General features: G+C 42.5%; 1 protein-coding gene across 9 annotated transcripts in view; it reads left to right on the top strand.

The window, feature by feature from the left end:
• Window positions 1–14,959, top strand: part of ARHGEF12 (Rho guanine nucleotide exchange factor 12) — a 149,336-nt gene extending 134,377 nt beyond the window's left edge. For all 9 annotated transcript variants that reach the window (XM_042957525.1, XM_042957532.1, XM_042957531.1 and 6 more), the window contains 11 exons: window positions 1,388–1,465; window positions 2,578–2,653; window positions 3,393–3,560; window positions 4,399–4,486; window positions 4,987–5,073; window positions 5,207–5,286; window positions 5,586–5,819; window positions 7,419–7,886; window positions 8,678–8,994; window positions 10,267–10,336; window positions 10,948–14,959. In XM_042957525.1, coding sequence (XP_042813459.1) covers window positions 1,388–1,465; window positions 2,578–2,653; window positions 3,393–3,560; window positions 4,399–4,486; window positions 4,987–5,073; window positions 5,207–5,286; window positions 5,586–5,819; window positions 7,419–7,886; window positions 8,678–8,994; window positions 10,267–10,336; window positions 10,948–10,958 — 1,677 coding nt within the window. In that variant the 3' untranslated portion in view covers window positions 10,959–14,959. The remainder of the gene's footprint in view (window positions 1–1,387; window positions 1,466–2,577; window positions 2,654–3,392; window positions 3,561–4,398; window positions 4,487–4,986; window positions 5,074–5,206; window positions 5,287–5,585; window positions 5,820–7,418; window positions 7,887–8,677; window positions 8,995–10,266; window positions 10,337–10,947) is intronic.
• The last annotated feature ends 511 nt before the right edge of the window (window positions 14,960–15,470 follow it).

Below are 15,470 nucleotides of genomic sequence, written 5' to 3' on the forward strand. Positions count from 1 at the left end.
GAAAGGTACGCTTAAAGTGTGTGCATCTCACAGGTACCTTTTACTTCAGAAAAGTAACTGTAGGGGCGCCTGGGCGGCTCATTCGGTTGAGCGTCCAACTCTTGATGTTGGCTCAGGTCAGGATCTCATGGTGTCATCGAGCCCTGCATCGGGCTCTGTGCTGACAGCGTGGAGCTTGCTTGGGGTTCTCTCTCTCCCCCTCTCCTTCCTTGCTTATGCTCTCTCTCTTCTCTCAAAATAAATAAATGAACTTAAAAAAATGTTTAAAAAGTAACTATAAATAAATATTGACTCTTGTTAATGATATGCACACTAAAATGTTTAAAGGTAAAGTGTGCTTACATCTGTAAGTTGTTTTGAAATGCATTCAAAATGTGTTGTGCCTTGATGGATAGCTAGAGGGATGAACAGACATATAATAAAACAAATACAGCAAATATTAACTGTGGACGTAAGTAATGAGTGTATAGGTGCTCACAATACACATTCAGACTTTTCTGTTCACTTGGACATTTTGTAATCTTGGGGGAAAATGCACATACGCTTTGACCTAACAGTTGTTCCTTTAGAAATTTATCTTACAGATATATCTATACATGTCCATAAAAATATATGTTTTAAGGCCTTTATATCACAATATTGTTTGTTATAGGAGATGATTGGAAATAACTTACATGTCCTTCAGTCAGTGTAGTTGGGTAAACTATAGTACGTTCATAGAGCTTAATACCATACGGCCATTTGAAAAGTGAGTTCTCTCTCTATGTGCTCATGTGGAACAGTCTCCAAGATACAGTGATGAGTAATGCACACACACACACACACACGTACACGTACACATGTGTATCTGAATGTTACCATTTGAGTAATTAATATATTAATATGCTACCATATCTTTTTAAAAAGGATATATACACACACACAGCATGCACAGAGAGAAGCATACTTACATATGCATATATTCCGTTTGCTTAGAATTTTTCTCATAGGCTACCCAAGACTGGGTATCAAGATTGAGGAGGCGAGAGGACAGGATTGGAGTGAGACTTCGTTTTCATTGTGTGTCTTATATTACTTTTCGGATTTTGTACCACGTACATGAGTTACATATTCAGAAAATAACCACAAGCTAGTTAGAGATCAGTGAGTTTGGAAAGCAGATTGAACAAGAACAACCAAAGAGGCAAGAGGAAAACTAGGAGGGTGTGATGTCTCCAGAGCCAGTGGAAGGAGGGGGTTGTTTTAAGAACAAGTGAGCTGTCGGTTATGTCCGGTGTTGCAGAGAGCTCTGTAAAATACAGGTAAGAAGATGTCCGTTTGGTTTAGGAACAGGGAGGTCATTGATACCCAAAGCAGTAACCTTGGCTCCATCTTGTCGTACTTGCAGCGCCTAGAAGACTATCAGCGTCGCCTCGATACCTCCAATCTGAAGTTGTCAGAGTACCCAAATGTGGAAGAGCTCAGGGTGAGAGATTGTCTAATCATAATTTAAAAAATGAAATACAGTTTACTAAAGCCCTTGCAGGTAATTAACATCTCTGTGGGAACATCCATCACCTGAAGGAGTTCTTGTATCACAGATTGTCTGTATTTATGATTCTGTTCTTCGTTTGCAACATCTGGTCTGCGTGAAGCTTAGTCTTTCATTAGAGGAATCTTTTGTGTAAAACGAACTCTTTGTAAGAGAAATTTGCAGGAGACTAAGGGAACATTAGTAATTTAGTTTTATTTTGTTCTTACAGTCTGAATGGGAGTAGGGCTGTTTACTCTGGGAACTTTCTAGATTATTGAGTAAAACAAGATAATAATTTTTTCATGAACCTCTTCAGAAGCATAAATGTTGAAACCATTACAGGAATGGTAGTAAAATATTTAGTAATTGCCATTTCTGTTACATGGGGCTTTTGTGTTAAGTAACTCCTTAGGATTTTTAATCTTTCTTGGTCTGTTTTACTTGGTGGTGGTTTTTGGCAGATGTATTTGGTGGCTGGTTAATCAGACTTTTATGTCCTATATAACAGCTTATCAAAAAGCAGGCTTAATATGCTTAGCCCCATCTCTTCCAGACAGTGGGATTTTTCTAGGGCTACCTAGACTAAAAGATGATTCTCTTACTAAATTATTAATATTTAGAGCAAGGCTGATCACCGCCTCGACTTTTTTATGAGTACTCTTCTTCCTTAACTTGGTTTGGAACTAGAGTCTGGCACTCGCAGGCCTCCTGCAGATAAGCTAGGCACCCCCCTTATCTAGTTATTCATAGAAAAATGAGGGGATGGGCTGCGAATCCAGTGCGGATCATTTTCATAAGCTGCTGTCATGTGTTTAGTGTGAGATTTATAAGACAGCACTCCTGAATATTTTCCTGCAAGATGCTTCTTCCCTTTTTAGGAGATTGTATGCAGCTTACTTTAACTTGATCTTTATTCCATGGTCAATAGTTGATAGATCTCGATAATGATACTGAAGGTAAATGGCATCTTTTATGTGAAGAATTTTTTGAAAAGCGACTGTATGGAATATGATCTCCCTAAATGTTTGGGAATAATTTGTGTATAATCGTCTTTGTTTTGGCAGAATTTGGATTTAACAAAAAGGAAGATGATTCACGAAGGGCCACTGGTCTGGAAGGTGAATCGGGATAAAACTATTGGTAGGTGTAATGTCTGTCAGTATGGGGGAGAGTGGAAGAAAGAAGAAAATAGTAAAGTTTCCTTATGCCCGAGAGAAGAGATGACCGTTCACAGTTTTCAGCTGCAGCAGTGAGCAGTGCTGCTCTCGTATTTTTGCAGATCTGCTTATGCTGTGTTGTTATATGTGAAGTACATTACATATTCATTTGGGGTGAAGCAGAGGTTTGTCATGATTCTGCCCTGTCTCCATCATTCTTGTATTCTAATGAGCTTTCCAATAAGCTTTCTTTAAACTGCTCCATTTCAAACTATCTGTGGTGAGAAACCGTGGTGTTTTTTTTTCCCTCATCAGTCACAGATTGGCATGTGTGTCAATACAATATAAAAATTAATATTATTATTATTTTAAAGTTTATTTATCTTGAGAGAGACAGAGTACAAGCAGGGGAGGAGCAGAGGAAGAGAGAGAATCTGAAGTGGGCTCTGGACCATTAGCACAGAGCCCAATGTGGGGCTCGAACTCATGAAACCGTGAGACTGTGACCTGAGCCAAAATCGAGAATCGGACGCTTAACCGACTGAGCCACTCAGGCGCCCCTAAAAATAAAACTAAAAAAGGCAATAGCAAGTTAATTTTTAACATGTATTAGACTGTATTAGATTTAACAGAAATAAATTTTCTGTGTCAAATTGTTAAAAAGTTTATAAACCACATCTCAGTATCTGCACTCATCACCTCCTCTATGTTTTTGTTTCCAGATCTGTACACGTTGCTGCTGGAAGACATTCTTGTATTGTTACAAAAACAGGATGACAGACTGGTGTTACGATGTCATAGTAAGATTCTGGCATCCACAGCTGATAGCAAACACACGTTTAGCCCTGTCATTAAGTTGAATACAGTGTTGGTTCGACAAGTGGCAACAGGCAAGTATGTCTGCAGAGTGACAGGAAGCTTCAGGTTCATGATACAGTTACAGGAGATGTTCGGTATTGTTTAAGTAGCCCAACTGGTGTAGAGTTTTGGTTTTTTCATGTTCTTAGACAAATGAAATTTATTTACTGGGGACAAAGTAAGAGTTTGTGCCCCCAAATTATTTGGGATGCCTAGATTCTCTGAGCAATTTTCTGCACACTACTCTGATCTTTATTCTGTGTTCAAATCATTGATAGACACCAGCGAAGATGGAGAATTGAGAGGTAATCCCAACGAAAAGGCTTTCATGAGAGTGGTGTATTTTTTGATTTGTGAAAAAAGCGCAAACAAACAAAAATGAAGAGATGGGTTTAGTTTGGGGTACTTGAAATCCGTTTAAGTCAGCAAGTCATACGTTAACTGTACCAACAATGAGATCCCTTTTAAAACTTGTTCGTTCCGCCATGACAAGAAAAATTGGTGACCTCTTTTCTCCAACATCTAGCTGTTTAGCAAAAGGGCAATTCAAAATAAATGCAAAAAAGTCAGTTCAGTAATTTAGATATATCGACACCTCTTGTTTCTAATAAGTGACTGTGGAATCAGTGCTGGTTTTTATAGTCTTTGTTTTATTGACATATAATATATACAACATCATCTACGGTAAGTCGCACAAAATCGTAACGTGTAGCTTAACAATTTTTTACAGAGCGAACATGCTTAAAAGTGAACACATTAACCTTTACCTAGATTAAGATGCAGAATAAATCAGGACACTAGAAGCATCCTTCATGGCCCCTATAGGTCACATTCATGTCGTCAGAGTGATTTTTGTCTTGTTTCTTCCAGATAACAAAGCTTTGTTTGTCATCTCCATGTCGGACAATGGGGCCCAAATTTATGAACTGGTGGCACAGACAGTTTCTGAAAAGACTGTGTATGTATTAGATTTAGCTACCTTACCCTAATGGTTTTTATTGTCCTGAATATAATATTCTATAAACTTAACTTCATTTTTGTAATCGTAGTTTGACAACCGAAAACTATATGGAAAGAAGCTCTTCCTCTGTATTCTTTTAGAGATGTTTTTCTAAGAACCTGTTCTTTTTTAGATTGACGTCTCTTATTTTGATTCTATTCTTTTGAAAGTATCTTTTCTGAAGAAAATTTCTCACAAGTGTCATGTGAAGTTTTTAATGGGCAGTGTGTGCATAACGCTGTTTGTTAAGTTTTTCTTTAAGGTATGGCATTTTTTATAGTCTACTTACGTTGCCAAAATAAAAATAACTCTCTGGCAGAAGTAGGGTTTTTTGTTGGGTTGGCTTGGCTTGATTTCTGGTTTGTTTGTTTTTGTTGTTACTTCTTTCTGCGTGTATTTAAAGGGCGTTTGTTTTTCCTTTCACTTTTGGATTTTGGAACCTTCTCAAACTTCTGCAGCTGGCAGGACCTTATCTGCCGGATGGCCGCATCAGTGAAGGAACAGTCGGCGAAGCCGATCCCACTGCCCCAGTCACCACCTTGCGAGTGAGTGTGCATTTGCATTACAGTAGGACTGACTTCGCGTTTTGTCAGGAAGGGAATAGCTAATTCTTACATCGCGTCACAATGATGTTTTGGCAACTCGTGAAGCTGAAAGATGGTTTTCTTTCTTCCATAGAGGAGACAACGATGAAGAAGAACCTCCGAAATTAAAAGTGGAGCATCATAGCATTTCAGTCCCTGGTCTGCAGAGTCCAGGTAAACTGATCTGTTAGGTTTGCCTGGAAGAGTGGAGTCTAAATATTACTAAGATGCAAAGAGCCTTTACGTCTTTTGGATTTTGCAGATTCTCGCATAAGTCGTTTCTTCTAACAAACTTCGCTTATGAGCCTTTCGTGTGCCATTTTCACACCGCTCCAAGTGCCGTGTCTTTCACTTAACAGCAGATGATCTCTGTACTCTTGTGGTTATTTTTTCAAGTATTTCCTGAATGCTTCACATTGAAAGTTAAAAGTTTTGCTTAAGGTCTATTCTACTTTTTCTGTTCCATTGAACAGACAGAGATTTGGGATTAGAGTCTCCCTTAATATCGTCAAAACCTCAGTCTCATTCACTGGGTGCCTCTGGGAAGTCCGAGGTAGATGATCTGTTTGTGGCTGAGAGACAGTTTGCTAAGGAGCGGCATGCAGATGGGACTCTGCAGGAAGCTGGAGCAAGTTACCAAATCCCAATCCCAGACCCGCACTTGCCTGCCTCAGAAGAACGGTGGGCCTTGGACGCGCTAAGGAATTGTAAGTGCTGTTCATAAGTTAACACAGATGTTTGTGAAGTGCCAGAGTTGTGTCGTGTACCACGCAGCCATTTAGGGAGAACCCAAGGAAGTTTAAACTCTGACTCTTCCCTTAAAGAATTGTACTATCTCGTTGGGAAGATGATAGAACACTTCCTCCCACCTTTTAAAGTAACCGGTACAGGTTGTTACAGTTGATCTGGTGGTGGTGACCAGAGAGAGATGCATCAGGAAACAAGGGGGATGTGATTATCACCTCGAAGAATGGGCAGGATTCAGAGAGGCATGTAGAAAACATGCAGATCAGAATAGTGATAGGGCCAGACGCACAGAGGCAGAAAACTCTTGAGTGTGTTCAGAGAGCCGCAGGTAGACCCTGTGAGCTCAAGGAGGCAGGGGAGATAAGGTGGGAAAGGTGGAAGGTGGGACGCTGAGGCCAGCTGTTGTGAACCTTGAATACCAGATTGAGTCCTCCGAATTTGAAGGGTGGCACAGCGCAGGGGGGCGCAGTGTGATCTGATCGACACAGGGCTCGATCCCACAACCTTGTGATCATGACCTGAAGTCAAAATCAAGAGTCAGATGCTCAACCCACTGAGCCACCCAGGCACCCTATCGTTTCCTTTTTTTATTTACCAGAGATTACGGGCTCAGTTTGAAAACTGGCAAGCTATTTAAGAGGAAGTGATGAGCAGGAAGTTGGGAGTTTTAAGCCTGGAGCTTTGGGGAGAGGATAGAGAAAGAGATGGGTTTGAGTGTCAGAGCCATAGGAATTCATCATATCTCTCGGGAAATGAAGGTAGAGCGGGACAGAGGGCCAAAGACTCAGACCTATATGGAGACAGTTTCCCTAAAGAAACAAGATCGAAATTAAGCCAGAGTGAAAAGTACGGAATTGGTCAAGTTCTTTAAAATCTAATTCATTCTAGAGTCTCCTGATTCTGACAGTCAGAATGATTTCTGATGGTTTGACTAACACTGTCCCACTAGTAAGGTCATTTTTTAAAAACTAATAAATATGTTCTTATCCTTTGAAACTATACATGCTACCAAATCATTGAAATTAAATTTTATTATAAGGCAACTTTATTTTCTTCACCATGTAAGGAGATTCTTTGGATTATTATAAAATGATAAAATAAATGTTCTGTGTGTCGTAATAAAATTAGAAAAAATAACACCTGTGTATATACAGTGTCGGCTTCTGGAAAAAGCAAAACTTTCAGGGCTTCTTTTCTAGCATAACACAGCTTTTTAACATCTTTTTAAAAAGTACTTTCGGGGTATTATTCAGGTTACATGGAATCAAAAATAGACAAAGGCATGGTACTAGTTAGCTGTCCTGAACAGGAGTATCTCCTCATTCAGAAGGCTTACTTACATCTTTTCAAGTCTTGTTTGATATTAAATCTTTTCTAGATGGTGCTTTATCTCATTTTTCAATACAAAACAAAAAAAGTGATGGTATGAAATTAATATTTTGACTCTACTAAAAAGATACTTTTTGAAATAATTGGTAGTTCCGCAGACGAATTTAATTCTGGCAGTCTGAGGCTATTGTTGTGAATGTGTGTTTTCTCCTCCCTCCTAAATCTTTCAGTGGGCCTGTTGAAGCAGTTGCTTGTACAACAGCTGGGTTTGGCTGAGAAGAGCACTCAGGAAGACTGGTCACGTTTCCCGAGATACAGGACAGCGTCTTCCGGGGTGCAGACAGACAGTGTAACCCAGAACTCTGAAAATAGTAAGGCCTGTCCTCCTGGTGAAGGACAGGTGTCCTGTAGAACTGAAAGTGGTGACATTTCCACTTGTTACAGTCCACGGACTTCAACTGAATCTTCTGCTCCACGAGATTCAGTGGTACTGGCATTCCAAGATAGCCAGGCAAGTAACATTTTAGTAATGGACCACATGATTATGACCCCAGAGATGCCTCCTGCAGAGCCAGAAGGGAGTCTTGATGAGAGTGGAGAGCACTTTTTTGATGCCCGGGAAGCACATAGTGATGATAATCCATCAGAAGGTGATGGAGTGGTTAAGAAGGAAGAGGATGTTAATTTGCGCATCTCAGGCAAGTTTCTTTCACATTCAAACTTTGATTTTGATGGTCATTAACTGTGCTGTGTGCTGTGCTGAGATGGATGTTGTTTGGGTATCTACGCATTCTCGTGTGTGTGTGTGTGTGTGTGTGTGTGTGTGTGTGTGTGTAGCATTTATCTTTCATGCAGTAAATGTTGACTGAATCTGCTCTATGCCAGACCCCATCGTAGGTGCTGGGAGATACGGCATTGATAACACAGAAAAATCCACTATTCTTGGGAAGCTTAAGTACTAGGAGAGGAAAGAATAATGGTAACTGAGTAAACAGATGTCAGACAGAAGAATTAGGAGGAAAAATAAGTCCGAGGCGGCAGAGATTGATAGGGCAGTCGGCAACCAGGGTCGGGGTGCAGAGGACTCTAGGAGAGAGCGGGGGCACGCAGGCCGCTGGGCAAGAGCAAGTGTCTGGCGGTGGCTAGGTGCAGGGTGAGGGAGAAGGTGGTGCGCCATGAGGTACGAGGACTGTTTGGCTAGGGCACTTGTGGCAGGATCATATGGGGACTTTGCAGTTTGCAGCTTTTGACTTTTAAGATACTAACACGAAGTTTTTTGGAGATTTGCCATGAAAGTGTGCTAAGTTTAGCTTCAAGCCAAAGTGCGAAGACCCTGATGTACTTAAAACTGAACTTGAGGATCGGAGAGTTAATGGCTCTTCTCCATCTTGAGTGGCTTTGAAAGTTGTCAGCATATCCCCTCGTCTCTGTTTTTTGATGCGAGGATGGCGGCACCAAGCTCATCGAGCTCTTCCGTCTCTGTCACTAGGAAACTATTTGATCCTTGACGGCTACGATGCGGTGCAGGAGAGCTCCACGGATGAGGAGGTTGCTTCCTCACTCCCCCCACCGCCCACGACAGGCGCCCCCCCCACGGACTCTGCCGGCCAGCAGCAGCATTCTCCCCAGAACGCCCATTCCGATGGGGCGCTCTCACCGTTCACCCCGGAATTCCTGGTCCAGCAGCGCTGGGGAGCTATGGAGGATTCCTGTTTTGAGATCCAGAGTCCCCCCTGTTGTGCAGACTCACAAAGCCAGATCATGGAGTACATTCGTAAGATCGAGGCTGACCTTGAACACTTAAAGGTACCTCACATGTCCGTGTCCTCGTGGCTGGGGTAAAGAAACATACCTAACAGAGAGGGCCTGCAGAACAACTGACATGCTGATGTCAGTAAGCTTGTTCAGGTTCTAGATTTGCTGTTTTCTTTGACCAGTATCCATGAACAGACCTGGATAAAAAGCCGAAATCAGCACCGTTTATCTGGTTGCAGATCACAAAAACAGGAAAAGGTTGTAGCACCGCAGACAGCGTGTTTGTTTGGGTTTCTAAGTTTAAGAACCCAAATATATTTGGGATGACTGGCTGGCCTCCATGAGAAAATGTGAATAGCAAGCTGACGGAGGTGGGGTTTGTGTCGTTATGAATCTAGGCTAGAAAATGCTTTCACTTATTAATTATCTGCAAATCGTTAGGTGATGTCAGTAGTTTCCCAGCCGCTTTGACACATAGACATTGGCTCCAATGGCTCCCGTAATCTGAAAACCTGGACATGAATGGATTTTTGTGAGTTGGTAGTTGAAGCTGTCACCGTATGGGCCACTATTTCAAAACTGACTTAGGTGGTAATTTCTGAGAAAGGGACTTTATCTTAAAGTTTGTCATCAGTAGATACAACTGCTAGAGCCCAAACATTTTTTCATTACTTTGCAGACAATATAAAAAGTGATCTTAGCCTTTCAGCTAAAGACTGGTCTTCCTTTTTTCTTTTCTTTATTTACACACACAAAATTTTTTTGTGCTTATTTATTCTAGAGAGAGAGAAAGAGACACAGAGTGTGAGTTGGGGAGGGGCAGAGGGAGGAGACACGGAATCCGAAGCAGGCTCCAGGCTCTGAGCGGTCAGCACACAGCCTGATGCGGGGCTTGAACCCACGAACCGCAAGATCATGACCTGAGCTGAAGTCAGACGCTTAACCGACTGAGCCACCCATCTTAGTTTTTCTTTTAACCTCACTTGGTCGGTGTTCCCCTCATCCCAGAGCTGATGAGATATCTCCTAGGCCATTGTGGGCAGATTGGCTCTGCCACCGTTCATGTCACCTATGGGACCATTTTCAGGGTGACTCTAGGGGTGGGAGAATCACCTTTACACGAGAAGGTTTTAAGTTATTCACTCAAGGGAGAAGCTTTTTACAGGAATGAAGTTTCCTCTTCTTCCCCACTAACAAAATTGTTAACGACATTAATGTGGACATTTAGAGGCATGTACCAGTAATATGCAAAAGCTTTCTTTCCTGTTTTCATAAAGAAAGATTAGGATGTTCAAATGAAAACCTATGGGTTTTATTTTACAGAAGGTGGAGGAAAGTTACAACATTCTTTGCCAAAGGCTGGCTGGATCAGCCCTCACAGACAAGCACTCAGGTATGTGAAAATTGTGGACTCCAGACTCTAGAATCATTCTGCCTGAACAGTACATCGGATGAAGTGATTTATTATTCTTTAAAGTGGAAGCCTTCTGAGATTCCATTTCTCTCCTGTCTTTAAAAAACTGCTTGTTTCCAAACATCATCTATCAGGCAGAGGCTGCCATTTGCTGACTGTGCTCTTCCTCTTGTGAGAGGAGCCGCGGCCATCGGTTCCTGTGCGGTCCCTCCCCACCGCACACTCCCCCGTTCCCCCGCCCCCGTCTTTCTTCACCTTTACAGAAGCAGAAAGCAGGGCGGTGGGAAGCCTGGGCAATCCTAGGTTCCTTAGAGATCTGCCAGTGCTGCTGCGAGGGGGCTTGGTGCTCCTGGGGCCTGGCTGTACTCCGGCGTCTGTCCCGACAGCCAGAGCGGTGCCTCCCCGCGACCGCAAATGGATCTGTGCTCGGTGACGCGATTTGTCCCCATCTGCTTACGTGCTTTCGAATGAGGCTGCTCTGATCCAGTGAACAAAAGACCTAGCCGTGCCCTCAGACCTCACCTCTCGGTATTCTCTGAGTGTCATTTGTTCTTCTTAATTGGATCTCCGCATGTCTTTATTCTTCCCAGATAAAAGTTAGAGCCGCGTGTCCTGGAGGTGACTGAAGGTTGTTGGATTTTGAGCGTCGGCCTTGTATCACCCATCCTGGCTCCACCGTGGGTGCAGAGAAGAGTGTGTCCCAGAGGGTCTGCCTGTGAACCACCCCCCTCCCCCCCCCCCCCCCCCCCCCCCCCCCGGGGCAGCCATGTGCCCGGGCGCCCAGAGCGGGACTAGTTCTTCACAGTCTGGCAGCTGCACTGGTCTGTCAGTGAGGGAGTATTCGTTCTCTCACTCTGCTCTCCTCACTATCGGAAATTCATTTTGATTCACAACAGAAACCAAATGTATAGAGCTTTGGGTGTAGGATATGAAATTTTACTTAGACTTAAGAAAAAGAGAAAATCAGATGTATTTATTTGACTTCATTCCGTATTTGAAAGCACATTTTAATTTTTATTTTGCCATGTTTTGTTTTCAGTAGTGAGAGTTTTAGCCCTTTGTATTTAGTACACCCAAGGGTCAGTTGCTCCTGAAGCCAAGAGTTCAGGATACGGTGTTAGGAGGTTGGGTAGAGAGGTGAAGGAGAGGGGGAAGTAAGCAGGGGGAGCAAGGAGCATCTAGCTTCCACTAAACTGTATTCCATGCCCTCTGCTGCCCAGTGGGCGTCATCTTTGAGGGTCACCTCAAAGGCATAGTATGCCCGTGGCTCCGCTCCCGTGTGCGGAGGACTTGAGCCGTGTGCTACCCAGATGGGCAGAGAGCCAGGTGGGCTTCCTCCCACGTGAGGTGAGCACCTCTTCTCTGTAGCCGGGATCATCCCCCAATTAACAGAAATCCTCAGTGTGCTAAAGAGCAGGCACTTGAAAATGGGTGTGTTCTTCTTGTCTTCTTTCTATCAAGGGTAGGGATTTGGGAGGGAGAGGAAAGCAAATTTTATTTTCTTGGCTATAAATTTGCTATTCTTGGTATTGTCTCATTTTTATAATTACACATTAGACTTCGGCGCTTGTGTAAAATTATCCCTGCAGGTTGAGCGGGAAGTAAAAACAAACAAATGGAGATGCTTCAGATGGTGGCAGGGGTGGGGGTGCTGAGGAAGGGGGGGATGGGAGCGGGGAAAAGAGTTTGGGAAGGTTATCTAACTGAATCACTACTGAGTTGAACCATGGCTCTCATTAGCCACGGGTACTGCTGAATATAAGGCCAGTAAAATTTTAGTACCTGGAGGTTTGACTCTTAATATTAATTTTGCACTGATGGGTGCCAAAGGGCTCTCTGAGTTCAAAGGAGAGCCGCGAGTGGAGTGGAGAGAGATGAGGTGGAGAAGGCAGAGCCGCTCAAACCAGCTCCCGAAGCACTTCCTCTGACTTCACTGCCGGAGCTTTTTCCACACTGGTGCATGACCGACCTTAAAAGTTGCAGACCAGAGCATACACTGGATACCGTGGGCAAGGGGTTGCCAACTGCCTGCTCTAGAATGAATTGTAGTATCCGCTGCCCCCTGCAGAGGGTAAATGTTTCAGAATTGTAACTTGAGAACTCCTTCAGTGATACTGGCTTTCTGTGGTTTTCTTTGTGCATCAGGTATATGTGTTTTGGAGTATTTTTGCCAACTTAAGCTAAATCATGGGTCAAGTCTTCAAATTCTGTTACTACATAAAGAGTACCTCCACTGCTCATTTCAGTAGTGCCCTCTGAACTCTGTGGGTAATCAGGAAGTAATTTTACTCTTCCCCCGCACTCTCGTCGCAAGCGGTAAGGATTCCCTACTGCTTTTGTAAACACCACTACAATTTAACAAGCTCATCTAAGTCCGGATTCCTATTTCCTGCCTTTTTCAAATCTGACCTCTGTTTTGAAGTAGACCAATTTGGACCGTTGGACCTCATCTATAAATTAGAATTCTATTTTGAGTCGTAGACCAAGTATCAATTAAATCTGAGTGGGCTTAAAAATTTTAGAGGCAGAAGCTAGTAAGTGAAGCTTGGGACTTGAACTTTCTGTGTCTCTTAAGAGAAGCGAGTGGAAAAGCCAAATGATCACGTAGTGCTGCTGGAGATGACGTCGTCACTCGCAACCAAAAGGGCAACACGCCCGTGGCCACCTGACACCGGGGTCATCAGCTGGCACTTAATCCGGAGAAAGGGAACTGTAAATGGAACTTTTATCTTAAATTCAGACAGTACAGGGTAATCCCGTGATTCCCTAGCACTCAAGAAGCTTTGTAGGTTAACAGCGTTTTGGTTTCTCTTCTAGCTCAGCCAGTGTATCTCGCCCTTAACAGCTATTGGCTTTGCTTTTCCTGCAGTTGAAGCTCTCCTTGGAACAGGGCTAACTGGAAAAATACTTTGACCGTAGCTCTAGTACTTCCAAATAAACTCATATCTGGATTTTTAAATGAAGCCCCAAGACAAAGTCTGAGTCTGAAAAGATTCCACAATTTTGAGTGTGTTCTTTTTATCCTCCCAGCCTACCTCCCTCCCGCCTCCTTCCCAGCATTGCCTCCTACACCTTCCATTTTTTTGGCCGTTATAATCACAGCCATTTTACTTTGATACCATATCTGCCTTTCAGGACAATGGAATTAGATATTCCTGGTGTCTTTGAGCGACAGTGGTCCCCAGCGAAGCTGTTTTCTCCCAGGTTACCTGACTAGAAGCTGGAATCAAGGGTGGTGAACACAGCAACCTTCCCAGAGCAGGAGGGCTGGGCTTTAGCCATCCAAGTGACCTGCTGTGACCCTGTGCTCTCTCTCGTGGGTCTGATGGCTCCTTTGCTATTAAGTGGCAAATTACATTTGGAGTGTCTCCTTCCTTTTCAGAGAACAGAGTTAATCAAGGCAAATCAGCAAGCCCCCAAAGTGCTATAATTTAAAATCATGATTACATACTTTAAAATCAGCCAACTTGGACTGCTTGAGTTATCTTGGCTTTTAGAACCTAAACTGGAACTATTCTATCGTACCGTAAGAAGGCACATTTCATTAGTTTCCTGGCTTCCCATTCCCCAAAACAACTTCTAACCACTGTTTAAGACAGTTTTTATTTGTTTTTTTGGAGGCAAGAGGGGGAACCTAATGTGAGAGTAAAGGAGAAAAGCTTATTTTTTCTTCTTTTTAGAAGCTAGAGAAGATAATTAAGGCTTCCTGTGAGTTGTCTTTTACTTGCATACTTTCTTTTCTTTTGATGTTGGTAAATTTGGTGTATTACATGGAGCTTCTCTATTTCAAACTGGAAACTGTCTTCTCTGAAGGTGGTGTATGATGTTATTTTGAACTGCTAGAGCTTTGGTCAATATTTCCTTCTGTATACGTCACACAGGGCACCATTGAGAATTGTGTACAGAGGACCTCAGAATACAAAATTGTCAGGACCGTGTAGTCATCTTTCTGCTGGCTGGTTTCTTCCCCCTCCTGTTACAATTTTTGTTTTAAATCATGGGGGTTTTTTTGTTTTTGTTTGTTTTGTTGGTTTGTTTTCTGACCCACCCCTTTCGTTGATCTGCAAAATAGTTCCTTCTTCGAGAAAAGAGTTTCTTTTGCCTCGTTCCGTATGCCTTCCCCACTGGTACTGATGGTGTTGATAATAAATTGGTGGAAGAACAACGTACCTCGTAGAAGGAAGCCCTGTCTGCCATTTCCAGGTGCCAATGGCTAAGCAGATGTACTGCAAAAGTGGTAACTGTAATGTGCACACTATTGGTTATTTTTAATAAGCCTCTTCCTACTAGAACATTTTATTTTCCTTGTTCACCATACAATCATGTACTCTTTAACAGAAATTACTTTTAAAAAAATCTGGAACTATCTTTAAAAGAACTTTATTAATAATCATGTATTTTTACTGATCACATTTTGAAATGCCTAAAAGACTTTATTGTTCTAATTATCCAGATGTACCTTTGTAAAATAGCTCTTTTATGAATTAGCTGATAAGGCTGTATGTTTCTGGAACAAAATATTGGTCATCTAAAAACTTTCTGTTTTCTGGGGTCTGGGAAAATAGAAAATGAGAGTTCAAATATTAAATATGCTTAAAGGAACCAAGTATGTGGCTTTTTATTTATGTTCTTCTTGGTTTGTCTTCTCCGAGTTGCATTAGAGAAGTTGAGGCCCCAAGGAGGCCTTCATTCATCTTACTGGCAAGTGACTGTCGAGCAGCTTCCTGCTCGTTAGAGCATCTTTACTAGCCAGACGAGCCAGCTCGTCTCTGTGATGGGCCAGCGTCCGTGAGGACACCGACGGCGGGTGTTGCCGCAGCGTCCGGGGCAGTGCTTTTGCTCTCTAACAGCTTCATTGAGACATAATTCACATTTCGCACGATTCACTCATTTAACGTGTACAGTTCGATGATTTTTGGTATGTATTTTTTAAATTGTAAAGCATATGTAACATAAAATTTGTCATCTTAACCATCTTTTAAATGTATAAATCAGTGGGATTAATGGGGCAGCTTTTATGGTTCACTTGAAAATGACTTTGGTTTAATGCCACCCTAAATGAAAATATGGTGTCTTTATTACCGTTCTTATCCCCAGTGCTGGACTTCCTAAA

The sequence above is a fragment of the Panthera tigris genome, chromosome D1 (genome assembly GCF_018350195.1).
Source record: "Panthera tigris isolate Pti1 chromosome D1, P.tigris_Pti1_mat1.1, whole genome shotgun sequence".
NCBI classification, from domain to species: Eukaryota; Metazoa; Chordata; class Mammalia; order Carnivora; family Felidae; genus Panthera; species Panthera tigris.